This window comes from Lycium ferocissimum, chromosome 10, assembly GCF_029784015.1.
Source record: "Lycium ferocissimum isolate CSIRO_LF1 chromosome 10, AGI_CSIRO_Lferr_CH_V1, whole genome shotgun sequence".
Taxonomy (NCBI): domain Eukaryota; kingdom Viridiplantae; phylum Streptophyta; class Magnoliopsida; order Solanales; family Solanaceae; genus Lycium; species Lycium ferocissimum.
This window is the reverse complement of record NC_081351.1, coordinates 33,489,780-33,510,990: the sequence shown is the minus strand read 5'-3', so window position 1 is coordinate 33,510,990 and position 21,211 is coordinate 33,489,780. Positions and strand designations below refer to the sequence as shown.

The 21,211-nt window shown below is 32.7% G+C and overlaps 1 protein-coding gene across 1 annotated transcript; it reads left to right on the top strand.

Annotated features, from left to right (window-relative positions):
• The first annotated feature begins 5,685 nt into the window (after positions 1–5,685).
• LOC132033505 (amino acid transporter AVT6A-like) lies at positions 5,686–13,513 on the top strand. Its single transcript, XM_059423491.1, has 5 exons — positions 5,686–6,165; positions 7,673–7,825; positions 10,096–10,299; positions 12,396–12,861; positions 13,034–13,513. The coding sequence occupies exons 1-5, from the start codon at positions 5,724–5,726 to the stop codon at positions 13,164–13,166; spliced, it is 1,398 nt and encodes a 465-aa protein (XP_059279474.1). The 5' UTR covers positions 5,686–5,723; the 3' UTR covers positions 13,167–13,513.
• The last annotated feature ends 7,698 nt before the right edge of the window (positions 13,514–21,211 follow it).

Here is a 21,211-nt window from a genome sequence, read left to right as displayed (position 1 = left end):
ATGCGAAATACTTCATTAGCCCATAAACAAATACGGATTAAGTCAAGTTTTTGATATTTTGGCCTAACTCATTAAGTTTTTTTAATTTTGAAATTTCCAAGAAATTCTTTTAATCTACACCCTCCGTCTTAACTTTACTTGTTCACTATATAAAAAATAGATGTCCATATTACTTGTTCAGTTCTAAAAAATTAACAGAATATTTTTCATTTTGTACCTATTTTATCCTATTCATTAAGTACTGTTTACTTATAATTCATTTTCCAATGAATGAGATGACTTATAATAATTAAGGATGTGTTATAAAATGAAGCTAAAAGAGTCACAATATTAAAGGATGAAAACCATAGAAATAGAGTGACAAAGAGGAGAGATTTTATTGTTCTTCCAAGATGTATTACCAGTCTCATATGAAAATTTATGCCTCTATTTATAGTAATACATATGTATTTAATATATGAAATGGTGGAAGAAAATGGGAGAGCCATTAACATGGTGGAAGAAAAGGAAGAACCATTAACATGGTGGAAGGAGCATTATATTTGATGGACATTCATAATTTCATAACACTCCCTTTGATGTCCATAGATATGTGCATAATTATTGGGAAAAACCCCGTGGGAAAAAGCCTCAATGAAGGAAATAGAGTACACATATCTAGTAATACGCTTTGAGAGTTGCCTCATTAAAAACCTACCAAGAAAACCCAACGGGACAAAACTTGATTAAGGGAAAAAGAAAGTACAACGCGTATTTTCACTCCCCCGACGAAGACCAAGATTCGGATGTCGAGTCTTCGCATTCCAATCTTAAATATCATCTTCTCAAGAGTTGAAGTTGGCAAAGATTTGGTGAACAAATCTGGATTGTCACTTGAACGAATCATGTACATCAATATCACCATTCTTTCGGGAGATCATGTGTGAAAAATAACTTTGGTGAAATGTGTTCGTTCTATCTCCTTTTATAAATCCTCCCTTTAATTGAGCATAAAAGATTATCTTCATATAATACCGAACATCTTTCTCTCGATGGAATGTATCAACGATCTCAACCACACACATTCTCTACTTTTGCTTCACGAATAGCTATTATCTCAAGATGATTCGAAGAAGTAGCAACAATGGACACTTGTGGACATCGCCATGATATAGCAAGCATTCTCCGCATGTAAACAGATAGCCCGTTTGAGATCGAGCTTTATGTGGATCGATAAATAACCCGATCCGCATAACCAACAAGATCTCGTACTACCTTTGTTAGTATAAAACGGACACCCATATCGCTAGTTCCTCCTTGCAATATATGCTTAACTCCCAATGTCTTCGTGTAGGAGAAGAGCTATATCTTGCTAGTAGAGAACGCTATGTCAGGTCTTGTAGCGTTAGCAAGATACATAAGTGCACCAATTGCACTAAGATATGGTACTTAGGACCAAGAAGCTCTTCATTTTCTTCTTGAGGTCGGAACGGATCTTTACTCACTTCAAGTGAGCGAACAATCATTGGAGTACTTAAAGGATGCGCATTGTCCATGTAAAACCGTTTTAAAACTTTCTCTATATAGGCAGATTGATGGATAAAGATCCCTTTTGTGAAATGTTCAATTTGCAGACCAAGACAGATTTTGTCTTTCCGAGATCTTTCATCTCAAATTCTTCCTTCAAATATTCAATCGCCTTTTCTTTTCTGGAGTTCCAATGAGATTTATGTCATCAACATAAACAGCAAGTATAATAAACCCTGATTTTGTTTTCTTAATAAAAACACATGGACAAATGGCATCATTTATATATCCTTCATTTATCAAGTACTCTCTTAGGCGATTATACCACATGCGCCCTGATTGTTTTAAACCATATAATGATCTTTGTAATCTGATTGAATACATTTCCCGAGACTTTAAACCAAATGCTTCAGGCATTTTATATCCTTCAGGAATTTTCATCTAAATTTCATCAAGTAAGCCACATAGGCTGTGACAGCATCCATCAGTATAAATAATGTGACATTTTCTGATGTTTGGACTGCTGGTCCAATAAGCTTTACACATACCAAGATGCATCATATCACTTGATAATTATTTCTACGTCAGCATGCTTTAAGAAACGTAGAACTCAGATCCTCACAATCTTATACAATATTGCGCGCCATATTGTATCAAAGATATCGTCGACAAGATATCATTTTGTATCGGTTCGCAATTCGACATAACTTACTGAGATCTCATCACTTCAATATTTTCAGGTACCTGAACCTCTCATAAGGTTTATGAAGTGTTATGTCATAGCTCTTCAAGAGCACATTGCCTCCTTATTATGATCATTTGCTCCTCCCTTTTTCAAGGATTATTATATTTGGAACCGATTGGTCTACCATGCTCCGTGCATGCTGTAGACTCTATCCTTCAGGGACATTAGAAGCATTTTGCAGATGAAATATGAAATAGTTGGGTCAGCAAATGTTTTCAGCATTTGACTTGAATTATTTGAGGATCATACTGATAATAATTCACAACATATTTCTTAGCTGCTTATTCTCTCCCCCTTATTTTAGTGACATATGTCCCCATTTTCTTTGGAAAAATCCATCTGTGTGCATCATGGTATGTCCATTAATCATATACCGCACATCAAACGTTATAAGATGGAAATATCTAGTTCCTGACCCTGAACCAAATATGAGGGGAGAATTTATCAAAATTTATTGATCTGAAGCATACAAGTGCTGTTGTATGCAATATATCATATCTCAGACCAACATCTGAAACTCTGTTCTCATAAGCAATGGTTTAATTATGGAGGCATCTAGTGCCAAACCAACTTAGATATAAACCAGCATTATCAAGATGATTGTCTTGATTACATATTCTGAAAATTGTGCTTCCAACTCAATCATTTTAAGCGAGCAACTTCGTAATTGTCAAACTGCCAGTTGACAATAAACATACATGTGACCATCTCATAGATGCATCTATTTAAGACATCACATTACAGGTGAAGGGGCCCACATTCGCCTTTTATATTTTTCGTTTTTATTCAGTTTCGTGTAATCAACTTATCATGAGAACAAGCAACACAAACAAATTTTTTCTAGTTCTTCAATATGTTTTTAATACTAATTAGCACATCGATTTAAATCGTGACGATCAAAATGGTCTTGTCAAATAAAATTATCCGTACAAACTTCAAGTTTACTATGACGAGTGCTATTTCTTTTAATAAACTTCTGTTTACTATTGCATGAAATTATATATCAATAAACTTCTAGTTTATCGTGGTATGTGATCTCATCATGCTCGGGTAAAATTTCACATGTGTATTTCTTACCCGTAGTAACTTGAAGATATTTAATATTCCGATCATTTGTAGTCTCAATATGATAACCATTTTTATTGTTAGTAAACTTCAGGTCTCATTTACGTGTTTCGATCGTACCAATTACGATCTACGATGAATGGTATTATCATATATAACATCTTCAAGAGACTTCAATTTATTTATCATGATCAGATATTATTTGGACACTGCTAGTGTCATGATACTTGCAAATAAATAATTAGCTCTTCTGGAGCCTTTGATCATTAGTTTTCACTACCAAATATTTTTTAGATACTTCTGGTATCACAAAAGAAAATTTGGCTAGACACTACTGATATCATGAAGGAAAACAAATAATTAAATGGAAATTTAAAGACAATTTTAAACTGTAATTACAAAAGTAAACGTTAAGCTCCAAACTTCGTATTTCATATATCTCCTTCAAGGAGATTAGTCATAACGAATATTTCGTGTTAAAGCGCAACCACATGGTAATCACATCCTTCAGGAAAGGGATACATTAATGTTTATTTCCTTCAAGGAAATCAATAATAACTAATCATAATGTATCAATGTGGTTATAGTAGAAAGCACTTTACTCTGCTTCCTTTTGCTTTAAAATGATACTTTAATAAAATAATTCAAGATGTTTCTGCGTACGACATGTACGTATTGCAATGCCTTAATTTCATACAACAAAAATAACATGTATATTCCTTGTATTTTATCTCTTCAGGAGATAAGTTGTGATATTTGTTCATTCACTTCAGGGAACGAAACCTGATTATTTAAATGTGCTTGAAATACGACGCTCATCAATAGCTCGTTATTTGGCTCAAACACAAGAAGACATTGCTTTAGAGAATTTCTCAGATATTTTGCTAATTCTTTCTGCTTCAGGAGTAAAGTTTTGGAATTTTATAACTTCGGGAGTAAAGTTTAAAGTCTTACTACTTCAGGAGTAAATTTCAAAGTTCTACTACTTCGGGAGTAGATTTCAAAGATATACTACTTCGGAGTTTCAAAGTTCTACTACTTCGTAGAGTAGGTCCGAGTTTTGCTACTTCGGGAGCAAATTTCCGAGTTTACTACTTCGGGAGTAAAACATATAATATTCAGAATATTTCTTCTCAATCATTCTACTTCTTCTGGAGATGATTCGTATTATTTTCACAATTAAATGCACATTTATATTTATAGGCTTTACTACATATTATCACATTCAATTCAATCTATATTTATAGCTTATATCAAAAGTTCTCATTCTTCGAAAATGAAACACAATCATCTGAACGTGCAGGCCATAAGCATATCAAATTGTGATAGTTTAAAATTTCTTTTAAGATATTGCTACTTCCAGGCATACATTAATGTGGAGAATTTTTTTTTTCTCTAACACATCTTCACTCGTAAAGTGCAATAAGCCTGTGAAAATATTATCACTTCTGGTGTTTATAGACATAAGTAAATATAATTACCACATTCGATGGTTATATCACAAATTCTGCTGGAATTTAAGTGAATTTGTTCTTGTTGTTCACTTTATTATCCCTTTGCGTTATTGCTTTTGGGAAGCAAATTTCACGTTTGAAAACTTGTAAGCGTGAATGGAATATAAAAATAAATATTGATTATATCATTCAAACACTTAAAACAAGTTTCATCGATTAGCTCTTTACCGTTAATCTTTAGCATATCAAGTAAAGCACCATGATTTCTAATGAAAGATATTACCCAAAATATATCAGTTTCTCCGTAGCTTTATAATCCAAATAAGAACCTGAGGATTACTTCTACTTGGCAATCATTCATCATGAATAATCAAATCGTGGCTTTGAATTTCTTCTTGCATCTTCGAGGCTTTTAAAGTATTTGCTCGAGGCTCTTAGTAGTCTCGCGATAACGTGTTATAAAATGAAGCTAAAAGAGTCACAATATTAAAAAGGATGAAAACCATAAAAGAGTGACAAAGAGGAGAGATTTTATTGTTCTTCCAAGATGTATTACCAGTGTATCTCATATGAAAATTTATGCCTCTATTTATAGTAATACATATGTATTTAATATATGAAATGGTGGAAGAAAATGAGAGCCATTAACAAGCCATTAACATGGTGGAAGGAGCATTATATTTGAGAAATGGACATTCATAATTTCATAACAGGATGATATAATAACATTATTTTTTTTATTTGCTTTATAAGAATGTGCCAAGTAAGACATGAGTAAACGTGAACGGAGAGACTATATACGTGACGGTTGGCACATGAAGGGGAACAAGGCACCAGGCTCACGAAATTCTCCTAGGACCCACTAGATTACGTGGCAGTGACTCATTGGTTGAACCCTTTAATAAAGCGCTGTCTAACTAAACATTTCATGTAACGCCTTCTTTTTTTTCCTCATGGCAAATAACCCCCCACAACTTCCCCAAAATTACAAAAAAATGACTTACTCCGACCGGAAACACCGTCGGAGCCCTAAAACTACCCCTCTTTTACCTCAAAAAGATGCCGATTCCGTCCACTCCGATGCCGGATTTAACGGCGCTTCTTTCTCCGGCGCCGTTTTTAATCTCTCAACTACAATTGTCGGTGCAGGAATTATGGCACTTCCGGCTACACTTAAGCAACTTGGTGCAATTCCAGGTGTTATTGTTATTGTACTTGCTGCTATGTTGACGGAGAAGTCAATTGAGATGTTGTTGAGATTCACTAAAGCTTCTAAGGCGGTCTCTTATTCTGGACTTGCTGGTGATGCTTTTGGAGGGTTTGGGAGGACGTTGTTGCAAGCGTGTATTGTGATTAATAATCTAGGGACTCTTGTTGTTTACATGATCATCATTGGTACCTCACTTCACCTCATTATATTTTTCAACTTAATACTTATAAGCCAATCCAAACGGGCTCTTAGTCGGTAAAAACAATCATAGCTTTCTATATTTAGTACTTTGTCTGTTTGGCTAAATTAAAGTCATTTTGTCTAATTAAAAAAATAATTAGACCCATTTAACATTTGTTAGAAAGCTGAAAATTTAAACAAAAAAAGTTGACTACCCCAACTTATTTTTTGTTCTTTTGAAATTTATGAGTAAGGGTAGTAATGAAAAATAGAAAATACAAGGATAAAAAGGGTAAAATTATTGGTCAAACTAAAATGGCTTTTAAGCCAAAAAAAAATTTGAGCAACTTCTTGGTTTTGACTTATTTTAAGCAAATCAATTTAAGCTATTTTCTATTTTATCAAACACTCTGACGAAATATAGAAATGTGGCATAGTGTTTGACATCATTTGACTAGGCACAAAATTTAAACAAGAAAGGAAGACTTTTGAAATTTATGATCCAAAATAAGGCTTAGATATTTGTTTAGCTGTAAATCAATCTCATAAAGTTCTCGAAATATAGAAATGTGGCATAGTGTTTGAGATATAGAGAAAAGTGTGACAATAAATCATTTTTAACTTTAAAATGTCCATTTTACCCTTAATGAACATGATCTATTTTAGATCACAAGTTGCAAAAATCTTGCTTTTTTCCTTAAACCCTGTTCCCAATCAAACACCTTCACATAAATATTTTTCTTTTAAATTTCGAAATTTATTGATTTTGTTGAAATACTGGTTCTTTTTCACTTTCAGGTTTTTTTAACTAAGTTCACGACTTTGAATTTTCTTTTCCAGTTTATACTCCTTGCCTTTCAATTTGTTTGTGGCACGGAGTTTAAGAAAGTAAAGAAAGACTTTTGAATCTTGTGATTGTTAACTAAAGATATGTAGAATGTACTAAAATGCCATTTAATCTAGTGATCAAGATGTCATGTGAAAAGTTGGAATTAAAGAGTTGCCAAAAAAGGAAAAAGATATTCTTTTTTAAACAGGCTAAAAAGAAAAGTAACATAAACAAATTGAAAGGGAGGGATTAATATTTTTCTTTTAAATTTTGAAATTTATTGATTTTGTTGAAGTACTTGTTATTTCTCACTTTCAGTTTTTTTAACAAAGTTCACGGCTTTGAATTTTCTTTTTCATACTATTGGATCTTTTGACAAGATTAGTTCTTTGTTATTTGAGTTTGGAGAGAGAAGGGTCTGTTTGTGATGAGAAGCAAACTGGTAATTGCTAAGCTATGCTATGTGGAATCACTCATAATTTTTATTCTCTGTCCCATTTTATATAACATTAGTACATTTGAGGAATTAAACTGTTTTTTATGCGCGGTCAGACATTATAAATGTACTTTTAACTACAAGAAAAAATAGTTGTTTGTAGTACTTCTTTTGTAGTTTTGCAGAAATTGCGAAAATGGATGTCCAAACTGATGTTAAATTAGATGCTTTGACGTTTGTACTGCAGGTGATGTTTTGTCCGGAACTTCATCAGATGGGGTGCATTATTCGGGTGTGATGGAAGAATGGTTTGGCCAACATTGGTGGAATTCACGCGCTAACTTGCTGCTTCTTACTACGCTCCTTGTTTTTGCTCCTCTTATTTCATTCAAACGCGTTGGTGAGTATTCCTACCAACCCATCATCTCTCCCTCCCTCCCCATGCTTCATATGTTATTCTAGTTTTATATCCTTATAGGAATTGTGACATGGGTTCTGGGAAGAAAAGGAAAATAGGTTGATGTCCTAACCTTGCTAAGATAGAAAATGAACTGTATTTGTAGTCACAAACATGGGAAGTTTCTATATGTTACCTGTTAAAAACAAATTATGGGAAGTTTCTCAAGTGCACTTGATGATTATCATCTTCAAATACATCTAATAGCTCAAACCAAGGTAACTTGTCATCCTCGGAATTTCTGGAGTTATCTAAAATACTGCTATAACATAGCTAATTTCTCTTTGAATCAGTGTGACACTCCGTAAATTCATTCTTTGTCCTAGTAATCTCCCCTACTCAAGCTCTCTTTTCCGAAACAAACTTGTTCCACACCCAATGTATCCATGTATATTCTAGTTGTAAGTTTGTCGAATAAAACAGATTTTTTATTTGGATTACTATATAAGGTATTATATATGTTATGAATGTCCAATTCTTTTCCGTCCATCCAAGAGTTGTTTGTCCATCTTCAATTTGACTGGTTTGTTAAATGAAAATATTTGTGGGTTTATATTTTTTGAATCAGAAAAATAATAGAAGAGGATAACTTTGTGGAAGTATAAAGTGAGGCTCTTGGAACTTTTTTTGGTAGTTAAAACAAGCATTCAAGACAAAGGGAGATGATTACTGCTTCACATTCGCTGCTCTTCCATGAGTCTATGACTACTTTCTTAAATTAAGGAATGTAGTACATTTTATTGTACTAGAGTTAGATAAGTTTAATATGAGACTTAACAAGTTCGAAAAGCATGGTACTTAGAAAATTGCCATATCAAAGAATCTGCAATATGAAGTAACAACTCTTTCAACTTATCTGAAGTGGTGATGGACTGACTTTTCATTTAGATCCAATCTTGTAATTCTGACAGAACAAATGAAAGTGGATAGAGTGATACAGAATACAAAAAGAAAAGAATAAAGGAAAGTGGTTAGAGTGATAGGGAATAGAGGAGTGCTAATTTTCTCCCAACAGAATTAAAGTTATAAGCTGACAAAAAGGACCAGGTCACATGGAATGAATTGTAAGGAGTAAGTTTATCTATCAAGAGTCTAGACAAATTAATCATAAATAAGTTCCTTTCCTTTTTTTGATAAATGCATTTCCCTTTTCTTTTCATCATAGGGAAAAAATTTGTTCACACTTTAACAGCTAAATTCTAATATGAGTTGAGGGTTCTAGTTCCAATTTGTGAGTGGATATCTTGTGAAACTCAGCTTTAAGTTGAGAATGCATGTGTATATTAGCTAACTGGGGCCTCATGAGAACCAAGAATTAGTAAAAACGATTAAGGGATCATTCAAAGCGAGATATCATCTCACAGTAGACATGCCAATCATGTGCTTGAGGTTTAGTGCTAGTGATGTAATGTGATGGTAAATAAACCAAATTTCCGCGATATGTATTAATTTGATTTTCTATTTTCAAAGTTCAAGTGTTAGAAACTAGTTAACGAAGAAAATAATCAGCTGACCAAGGTATAAAGAGCTTGATTACACTACTCAACTTATTACTACATAAAATACAATTGATTTGTGAAACTTTCCACATGTCTTACACTATGTCCATGCCATAAGTTTTTTATTGGCTAATCATTTATCATACAGTCTAATCTCTTAAAATGAAGTAGGTGGGTTCTCCTTGTCTAAGGGATGTATAGTCCAGTTGTTTTTGGGAAGTCTATCTAAATCAGCTGGCAATACGATATTACAGGCGGAGCCAGGATTTTCATGAAGAGGGTTAAAAAATATGAAGTAAATATACAAGAAATCAAGGGGGCTCAACATCTACTATATTCACATAAAAAATAATTTTAACCTTGTATATACAGGGGCGGAGGCAAGATTTTCACTAAGGGGTTCAAAATATGAAAAGGTATACACACGCAGAAGCCAAAGGGGGTTCAACTATATATACGTAAAATATAATTTTTTCCATGTATAAACAGTGTAATTTTCCACCAAAGGGGGTTCGGATGACCCCCTACCTAGCTCCGCCCTTGTGTATATATAGTGTAATTCTTCGCCGAAGGGGGTTCGGGGTGAAACCCCTTAAACCTACCTGGCTCCGCCCCACCCTCACTTACTGGTTTCTCTACTTTTAGTAGCTGCCTGTAAATGCACTATCTGCCCTCCATCACTAATACGCATTACTTTTCTATTGTGTTGGGCAGATTCATTGAGATACACATCAGCCTTGTCAGTCGCTTTGGCTGTTGTATTTGTGGTGATCACAGCTGGAATAGTCATTGTTAAGTTCATTAATGGAAGCATCGGAATGCCTCGCTTGCTGCCTAAACTTGTTGATCAGGCGTCTTTCTGGAAGCTATTCACAACTGTTCCAGTACTTGTTACTGCCTATATTTGCCATCACAATAGTAAGTTCTAGTTTCCTTTGATCACTTATACGCATATAGTCAAAGAATAACCTTAATACTAAACTAATATGTAAGTGAGCGGACATTTAATTCAATTATCTTGTCTGATGTGAACTTTACACACCCAAACCATGCTGGTGAAATTTCCCAAAGGCTTTAAAATGACAACAACAACATAGCCAGTATAGTCCCACAAGTGAGGTCTGGGGAGGGTAGGATGTACGCAGAGTGGGATAGGGAAGTTGTTTCCGATAGACCGTTGGCTCGAAAGAAAATGATTTGAAGCATGATATCAAGAAAAATATGACAACAAAGTAGCAAGATTAAAAAACAAGTGAAACAACAGATAGTAATACACTTTGAAGAAAAGAATCTACGCGATTACTAACTGATACTACTAATAAGGAGAATACTGGGCTACCTACTAACCTTCTATCCTAATCCTTCCTATCTAGGATTATGTCCTCAATAAACTGAAGTTGTGTCATATCTTGTCTAATCACCTCCCCCAGTTCTTCTTCGGCCTACCTCTACCTGTCCTAACTCTTGTTATAGCCAACCTCTCACATCTCCTTACTGGCGCATCCACACACCTTCTCTTCACATGCCCGAACCATCTCAATCTCGCTTCCCTCATCTTGTTCGCCACGGGTGCCACTTCCACCTTGCCCCGTACAACTTCGTTCCTAACCATATCCCTCCTAATAAACCCACACATCCATCTGAGCATCGTCAAATCTGAGTAATGTCTAGATTTTCTTTGTCATACATTTCTCCTAAGCATATATTCTGCATTTTAGTATAGCAGCTCTTTGAAGAGCTTGAAGTCGTGGATGTCTATGCGAGGACATGTAGGTGATTTTCTATATATGTTAAGAAAAGGGATTTCCCAAGGATCTAAAAACCGTAATCCCTTTTGGGGTCCAAATACCTCCGATCTTTGTCAACAAAGTTTACTAGTTTTGAAAAAAAAAAAAAAAAAAAGGAGCTGAAACCTTTCTGTAGTCAGTTTTACTTTATCGTGGTAACATAGACACCCAAAAAAAAAGGAAAGAGAAGACTTTAAAACTGAAGCTTTTGAATGTAAATGAAAGAATCAAAGTGAAATTGCTACTCGAGGTTACTTAAATATTTAAACTTAATTAATTCAGGAATATTAGGCATTTTGAATTTAAGCAATTGTCAAATATTTGTTTTCTGTCTTTTCTTTTTCAGGATAAGAAAATTATACCTCAATTATCTTAGTAAGGAATACTACATTTGGCTCTAGGTATCAATAATATTACACAGAATCTTCATTTTCTTTGGCATACTCATGTCAAACGGGCATGAAATGGGTATGGATACTTCGTCCAGACCCTTCAAATACATCGAAAACTTGCAAAAATTGATCGTCCTCGTACTGGGCACATTCCGCATACCCAATTTCATGTGACATAGGGTATAGTCACATTTCATGATCAAACCTTTACTCCTGGGAAATGTTGCTCTCATTCTGTGCATGTCCAGCACAACTTACTGATCCTAAAAGTAATATTCAGCACTATGTTTTGGGCTATAAGTCAATAGCTTGCAAATTTCTCACTTTTATATTTGTTAGTTGTATCTGGCCTACTCTTTGTCATTAATTTCTTTTGGGTCTACTTCTGCTTGGAGTTGATTCTCCCTGCATAGAGGTCTGGTAGAATGACAGTGCCATATTGCAAGTGGGGTGACTTCTTGGTACTGTGGGCGAACGGGAAAAAAGCGGACTTCTCTTGGAAGTTCATTTGCATCAGAAAGGATCAAAATGCTTAATGGTTGTACAATAATCATGCAGCATTATAGGAACAGAAAGAAACAGAAACAGGGTTCAGAAAGAATGGAAAAAAGCATTGTTCATTTCTGCTCTTTCTTTGCAAGACATTTTTTTTTTTTTTCAATTAACAAGGCTAGGCTATTTTTTCAACCAAAATGGAGCAAAAGAAACCTCACTTGCTAGACAACGCCTTGTCCTAAATGTTAGTCTCTTCATAAATGCTCAATGAGTGGCTAAAAGTTTCTAATACAAAGTACAAGCTCTAATACTCTTTTCAATGAATGTGGCAAACTTGCAGTACATCCTATAGAGAATGAGCTAAGAGATGGCAGCCAGATGAAGTCAATAGTCCGGACTTCAATTGTCTTATGCTCAACTGTATATGTAGCGACCAGCTTTTTTGGATTCCTTCTCTTTGGCGATCATACCTTGGATGATGTACTCGCCAACTTTGATGGTGAACTTGGGATTCCTTACAGCTCATTACTTAATGATGTGGTGCGAGTGAGCTACGTGCTACACTTGATGCTTGTTTTCCCAATTGTCTTCTTTTCCCTTCGCCTCAATATGGATGGCCTCTTTTTCCCATATGCAATTCCTATTGCCTATGATAATCGCAGATTCTTTTCAGTCACAGCAGCTCTTATCTGTTTCATATTTTTGGGAGCAAATTGTGTGCCTAGCATCTGGGATGCCTTCCAGTTTACTGGTGCCACAGCTACTGTCTCTGTTGGTTTCATTTTCCCTGCTGCAATTGTCCTTAGGTGAGTACCTATGTCTACCATCTTCCCTTTTCAGGCTGGTTTAACAATGAATCTTAATGCTTATTAATTGTCCAATCGTTTCTTTGATGAAAATTCTTGAAAAGTATTTAACTATTCTGTGTAATCATTGTCACATATTCAAAATTAATTTCCCACCTTTGCCATTGATCAGGGATACACATGGGATTGCAACCAAGAGAGACAGGTTAGTGTCATGGGTCATGATACTATTAGCTGTTTCTTCAAGTACTGTGGCAATCTGCAGCGACATTTACAGTATTTTCAATATTGGAGTTGAAGCTTAGAAGAATGCGAAAAAATTGGATTCTTTGGCTAATTAGATCTTTGCCAAAGGCAGATTAAGGTTCATAGTCAATCGCATTTCCGGACAGTTAACTGATTTTTTGGTTCCTCAATAGTGCCAAGTTTATTCCAAAAATGTGAATATCAACTGGAAGGATATCGTATAGAACAGTTTAGGAATCGAGGAACAGTGACATGCAGGAATATGTCCATGTTCTGTACAGCACACAAAATTTATAATCTGCAATGGAGAGCTTATTCCTTTATGCTCTTTTATTTTTGTTAACATTATGAAACTGAGCGTTTCTGTAAAATTCTTGTCTTGATACAAGTTTTAAATTGCGCTTTGTTTGTGATTTTTCATTTAAAGCGGTGAAAGATCTCAGCAGCTATGTGTTTTTTGTTATTATTGTTCTTTTTGATCTTGTTTGTACGTTCTATTTCTTTGTATCCAATAACGTAGTTCTTTCCGGAAAAGAGGATAGAGAAAAGGGAATAATGAAAACACAGAACCCATTCTCAAAGCTAATCTAAAAACACAATTTCTATTTATAATTATTTTCCAAAACTAGTTTTTCAAGGGACTAAACTAAACCAAATCCAAGTGCAGCCCATCCCCTTCTATTTAAAATTTCTCCCACAAATTTAAATACTCATTGCTCTCGAAAGTCCAGAAGGCTTGAGAGGCAGAATTGCTGGTCTGGCATTGTCCAACACTTTTGGTATCTTCTAATGCACCCCCCACCCCGCCCCAAACACACACAGGAAATATAGTACGAGTAAAACTGTAAAAAGAATTCCAAAGAGTAAGAACACAAGAAGAGGAAAACTATATAGGTTAAGCAGGCATTGACGTGCGTGCCAAATGTTGGTGAACATTGACAAACTTGACACAAAAGTGCCAAATATTTTTCTACCGATTAGTAATGTTTTTAGATTATTTTTAACACAATCCCATCGTTATCCATCCATCATTTGGAATTACCCAAACCTTGTTATTAACTTGTGACTGACATTTTGTACCATGTGTCTATTGGAATGGCTTTATTCTAGCCACTTCATGCTATTCCAGCTTGACTTGAGTATTATCATTCCAGCACGCCACCGAGGAGGCAGGGGATAAAAGAATATCACTTGCAGTCAAAATTGTGGCTAATCATTAATGAAGCGGGTGAAAATTATGAGAGACCACAATTCAAATTATAACAAAATAAAATTGTTAATAAAGATTTTATTATCTGATAGGTTTCAGTAGGTAAAATTATTCAGTATTTATGTTAGTGGGATGTAGCTAATGATGAAATAGTAAAGGTGTATAGAACCTATTCACATACTGTTATTGTCATGAAAAAAGCATATCATTAAATTTATTTTATTTTTAATCTTCCCATTTTATTACGACAACCGACAAAATTAAAAAAATGGCGGTCTTTCCACCTTGTAGAATAAGTATCATTTTTTGGACAATATAAGAGGTTCTCTCAAGTTGATGGTTCCAATTCTAATTGCTGTCTATTAGCAAAGATCAGTATAAGTTATAGATTTTATGAAGTGACAGCTCAACTATCTAATTTCGGCCGTTAACCCTGAATCCAAATATGGTTTTCATCTTGCTTGGGTTCGTGTACAATTTTGAAGAGGGTTGTTTATTGAATGCATCTATAAACTAATTTTTAATCTCACGTGTCCATTTTATTATTACAGTTTGCTTTTTATTTTATTTTTTTAATTTTTTTTTATGTATAGCCCAGAAGCTATATGCAAATTCTCATTGCATTCGATTATTCTTGATAGTGATGACTATGCATTTAATTACTCGAGTACCACTAGGACTTCAACAAAGTGAATCAAATGAGTATTCTTGTTTGCGTATCATTATCAAAGGAACTTACAAGTAGCACACACTAGCTAGTTGAAGCTAGTGGAGAATATTCTTGGGTAATAAATTTAACTCTGATGCACGAAATATTTCGTGTTCACGCAAGATTTAGAAAATGCTGCACTTCAAGGATGCAATATAGGTAATTCATCATGAAGCAAACATCAATTGCTTATTTCATGGCTCAAATTGATAATTTATGGGTCAGATTAAGATAACTTTATCATTGTTCTAACTACTCATTTGCAGTCGATCGATTCTTGAGTAAGAAGACTATATTTTAGTGTTATGCTATTGTTTCCCTATCAGAATTGAAAGCCCAGGTCTAGATGCCAAACAAGAAGACAGGAATTAGGTGTCCTTCATTTAGATTGAGATGGCTTTTCCCAACACATTTTGCACACCTCGTGATGCTGATAACTTTAGCTACTTAGCTCTATAGCTTAATAATGTAAAGAAAATCCTCCAAAATTAGTACAGAAACTAATTTGCCTGACTGAGTTTTTAACTTTTTATTATGAGTGAGACTAGTAATTAATGTAAGTACTGATTTGACTGCCGTAGAAGTAGGGGATTAAATTAAATAAAAAGGTAAAAGTGAACTTTGTTATCTCCGATGGACAACAAAAAGTGCTCCAGTTGATTTTGTCTGTGCACCACTTATCTAATTTGGCCTTCATTTGGATTTGTGGCCAGGTGTTTTTATCGCTTTGTTATTATTATAAACGAGGACCCTATTTATCAAAAAATAAAAAATTACTAGTAACAGGATAGTTCTTGATCTTTCTTTCAAGAAAAGAAAATCCAATATTGAGAAGTCTTATTTAGCTTTCAGAAAAACGGTTTACCTTTTCAGTGGTAATTGAGATAATAAGTTTCAAATACTGCATGGAAATAAAAGTTTCATTAGTTGACATGCTAACTGTTAAAGACAGCTAATTCTGGCAAACCCTGATTTACAATTACTAAGGGTGTATTTACTTGTGATGTCTTAACTTGGAAAGCTTAGGAAAATTTCTTAACTTGGAAAGCTTAGGAAAATTTCTTAACTTGGAAAGCTTTTTTCCAGATTAATTTTGGTGTTTGGTTAGTAACAAAATATGTAGCTTACATATAATAGTAGAATGTACTCATGTAGGCAGGGGTCATGGAATGTTGCTTTTGTGTTAATTTTAGTTATATTAAATGTTGATTTTAACAGATGACATGCATCATAAAAGTATTTGTTAAAGAAAAGTTGACTTGGACCCTACATAATATGTCATTTTCCATGGCATGTAAATTTCTTTTAGGAAAATACTTTTGTGAGTTCGATCAATCAAATACTAACAATATTTTCACTATTTAAGATTTATGAAAATATCACTCTCATACCAAACACGTACTCAACATTTGAAGAAGTTCGCTAATTGAACCCACGATGGCTATACATTTTTTTTCCTTCTTTCCAATTTCCATTTGCACTATTTTTATTACTACAGCAGTAACGTGACACCAACAGTGTCGATTTTGGTTAAGGTGGACTAAAATTGTGTTTAAACTAAATAAAAGAGCGAAGTTGTCTGATGAAGCTAATCCAAAGTTAAAAATATATTATAACAAATAAAACAAGAGAGAAGGTCAAAGTATTTTTTGTTCGTTGACTCGTACTATACATTGCATCTGATAAATTTAGTTGCAATATTCTCATAACAATACCTTCTTACGTGATGTCCACTAACTTGGCATAAGCCCTTTGAATCTTTGCCTAACACAAGTCAAAAATAAAATGTCCTCTCGTTTTTTATTCTTTCTTCAACCAATAGGGGGGAAAAACAAATTATGTTCAGACGGTCTAATAGGATCAAGAATCTTCAGGAATATTTGAAAGAAAAAAAATTAATTCCATATTACGAACATAGCGGTTATCCAATCTCATGTCTCAATGCACTCCTCATTATAGTAATGTCGTAATGTGGGTACGCGTTACACCATTGTTATTTTATACAGGGTATATGACAACCTATAAGTTAAATGAGATTGTCATTAAAATATTAAAAAATCTTGACCATAATTCTTCTTTCTTAAAGAGAGAGAGAGAGAGAGAAAAGAAAAAGGGAAACAAAAGGATTTGGGATGATTTAAATATGAATCAAAATTTAAGGCAACCAACAATTTACTTAAAAAGAAAAACGAAAACCAGCAGAATCATACAAACGTCAAGATAATGTATTTTTGAATAGTATTAAATAACGGAAAGAGTTGGTCGCACCGACGAAAAAAATTAATTAATCAAGCTCTAATATTTCCATTTCGATTGGTCGCAATCATCCCCCCATTAAACTTCTTTTTCTATTTTTCAATCAAATCCAACCTAGAATTAACTTACACATGTTGTTGATTTTGACAATCATTTAAATCTTATGTTGTCTGAAGTGTCAATAATTTTTCATATGTCATGCATAAGTAAACATGATCACGGACTTTTTGCACCAATAATATTTCCACTCTATTATAAATTGTAGTAGTAGACCCTTAACAAGGTCGTACTTAACACGACTTCTTTAGATTTTTTTTTTTTTTTAAATTCTTAAGAGATTGATTAGAGGCACTAAAAGTGTAATGTGGTCATTGGCCGTGGAACCCAAACGAGCAAATTAAAAAGACAACTTTAGATGTCACTAATCATTGTTTATTTTGATTAATAAATAAAGTTATCTATTGTTAATTCATCAAATTATAAATTAAGACCCCTAGATGTATAATTGAGCTATCCAGTTGTATAAAGCCAACGGCAATGATGAATATAATCTTGAAAATTAATATGTTGGATTAATACTCTATGGTTTTCGCTCAAACATAACACATCTGGTTAAAGATTAAATTGTTTTTTCATAGTTGACCCTACACGCTTTGGATTCCCTCAATAAAGTATTCACTTACGTCTCTTTTCAATTTTTTCGTTGTTCTTCACTTCTTCGTGTATGTTCTTCTACATTTTGCAAGATTAACTTAAGAGATAATTTTAGTTCCTTAATATACTATTGATAAATTATGATGATGGTCCTTATAATATTTGATTAAATACATTTAATCTTTAATTAATTAAAATGTTTTATTTTAGTTGCTTTATTGAGGAAGTATGATATATTTGAACAACTTTTAGAACTATATTACTATCAAATATGAAGTAATATCATAGACTTATCATAACAAATGAGTAATTAAATAGTGGTATGGTAGTGATTGTGGTAAATTTATGAATATTCACTAGCAAAGAGATCAAAAGTGCATATTTCAATTAATTGAATGTTAAATATCCGTAGCCTGATATCAAAAGGACCAAAAGCACATTTTTTAAATCTATATGAGGAAACTTGAATTTAAACATAACTTAATAATAATAATAATTGTGAAATTATTATCACGAGTCATAACATTTTTATGATTATAAAATTAGTAAATCCATAGGGTAAAATTTACTGGTCATAACTTAACAAAATCCACATATTTTTCCTTTTCACATGATGAACAATTTTGATAGTAGTACTTGAAAATTTGGTGATTGCACGTAGCCGGCGTAGGTAGGAGTAAACAAACGATATTTGGCCGGCGGTGGTTGACGACCGGCTTTTTCCGCTAGTTATAAAATGATTTCTAGCCATAGAAATGTTCAAAGTTTATTTTAGAACCCCAAATTTCAAAAGTCTCGTTCGTTCTTAAACTATGTGTCAAATCAAATGATGTCATATAAATTGAGATAGAGAGAGTACTGTCACACGTGCCTCGATTGAGTAGTCGCACGTGCCTCAGACAATTCCATTTTAAGGAGCTTTCTCATGTGTTGTCGGGTTGCTCTACTAAACTGGCATTTGGCAGAATTTTTGAATTTTAAAAAACTGGCACACTTTTTTGTTTTATTTGTTTTGTTTGAGAGACAATTTTAATTGGCATTCTGCTCTACTACAAGTATAAAGAAATATATTTTTTTAGGAGATATTGCACTTATTTTAGCTTGAACTATTGTCGTAATACTCCTTGATTTATGGGCTGGTGGTCCAAATGAGAAACTCTTAGGAAGGTCTAATTTGACAATCCTGACTAGAAGAAGGTCCCAAAAAAGTTTTTGAGTCGTGACACTACAGTTTGAATTTGATACTATTGATTTATAGTAACATGTTAGGTCAATTTTTTGTAGCATTAAAAGTGTTTACTTTTAAAAAGAAAATACTTATTTCAGAAAATTTAGTATTTGACCAAAATTTGAGAAAGAAAAAAAGAAGCGTTTTTTAAAACTAGCATAAATTAGAAGCATGGGTTTATACTCATGCTTCGTCGTCCGTCTCCCTAAAAAAAAAGTGGCCCCACACCAACCAATACTAAAAAAAAAAAAAAAAAAAGGAAAAAAAAGTTCTATCAAAAAAAAAAATGTGGATTTCATATTAAAAAAAAAACAAGCAATGTGTATATTTATCTATCCAAAGATAATACACTATAATCTAAAGTACAATTATATAAAAAATGTTCTACTAAAAACACCAAGTATTAAAAAGATAATCTCCAAACTCATTAAAAAAAAAACGTTAAAAAATCAAATAATATTCATGTAATTTCAAATTATACTCATTAAGTCATATATTCATTACCATACGCGTATCAACCCATTAGTGGGAGCAAATAAAATTATTGTACAACAAAAACATGGACCCCATATTATTGCTTTTCTTCAAAAAGGTATATTTAGCCGTAAAAAGCTTTATGCTATTTGTCATTTATTTGTTATGTTTACTAAAATAAATATACTTAAAATATTTATAGTTTAAAATAAGATAGAATTTAATTACTTTTTCATTTTTTTCCTTACTCTAATAAATGTGAAAAGAGATTAATGTCGTAAAAGAAAAATAATATTAAATAGAGATTAATTAATAAGGTTAATTAGTCAAATTATAATTCTAATTGACCCTTAAAAAATCGAAAAGACATATGAAAAAATGAGTTTTAAACCAAAAATATTTACTAAAAATTAAAAAATAGTAGTTCTTTGTTTAAATAGAAAATCAAATTTAATTTTTTCGTTTTAAACATGCAAAATTAATTTAATATTTTGAATTAGAATTATCCAAATCAAAATTTGATAAAAAATAATAAGTATTGTTTAGGTCCAATGTACATACATTAACAATAAAATATTTTACACCTTTAAATTATTAAAATTCAAAGTATCAATTGATCTTAAATATTGCTATTGTTTTATCTCATAGTTTCCTTTTAGTTTTCTCTTTTAAAAAGTATTAATAAATTTTTGCCAACTTTGTATTCTAATATAATAAAATTTTGGAACGGAAAGACAAACTATAATGTTATATTAATCGTGGTTTGAACATAATATATATATATATATATATATATATATAGGTGCAAACTTAGGTATGTTTATTAGCAAAAAATATATATATATATTATCACCGCCAAACACAACTACGTATACATAGATACACAAATTCAAGTCTAGGGCTATAATACACCATCTAGTAAATTAGAAAAGTAACTTTTCTCCAATTAAAAACTTTTGAAATCTTGATCAAGTACAATTATTTGTTCTAGCATTGATAATAATGTTTTTCAAATTTAAAAACATATAGCCTCATAAGAAATATCCGTAACTTGATTTTGAGATCTAAAATATATATCCCATAGAAATTACTCGCATTGGTAGAATATTTGTTTAATTCAGATCCAAGACATATGAAAACGAATCTTTTAACAAAGTAATTTTCATGTTATTCACATAGTACAGCTCATTTGATTTGCAAATATTATACTTCAATTTATTTTTTAATAGTCAAAGTTTTTACTATAAATTTTAACCCACTTAGTATTTTTACACACCTTTTATCCATTTGAAAAATATCTACAACTCTACCCAAGACAATGAAGTCTGGTATAATATCTTAACTATAATACTTGAAGTTTTACAAATTATAGAAGTGAAAAAGTCAATTCAAGGGCAGATCTACTTGGGGGTCAGGGTATTCGGGTGAACATCCTCGGCAAAAAATTACAGCGTATATATAACGTAAATTTTCTGTGTTTATGTGTATATATTAACTTTTGAACACCCTTAGCAAAAAATTACAATGTATATTTAGCTTCTTTTTTTTCCCGAATATCCTGAATGAAAATTCT

Excerpts from the sequence above, each read along its gene's own strand:
- LOC132033505 (XM_059423491.1), top strand. The coding sequence starts at position 5,724 with ATGGCAAATAACCCCCCACAACTTCCCCAAAATTACAAAAAAATGACT. Across the intron at positions 10,300-12,395 it reads CTATATTTGCCATCACAATA|TACATCCTATAGAGAATGAG; the intron begins GTAAGTTCTAGT and ends GCAAACTTGCAG. Across the intron at positions 12,862-13,033 it reads CCTGCTGCAATTGTCCTTAG|GGATACACATGGGATTGCAA; the intron begins GTGAGTACCTAT and ends GCCATTGATCAG.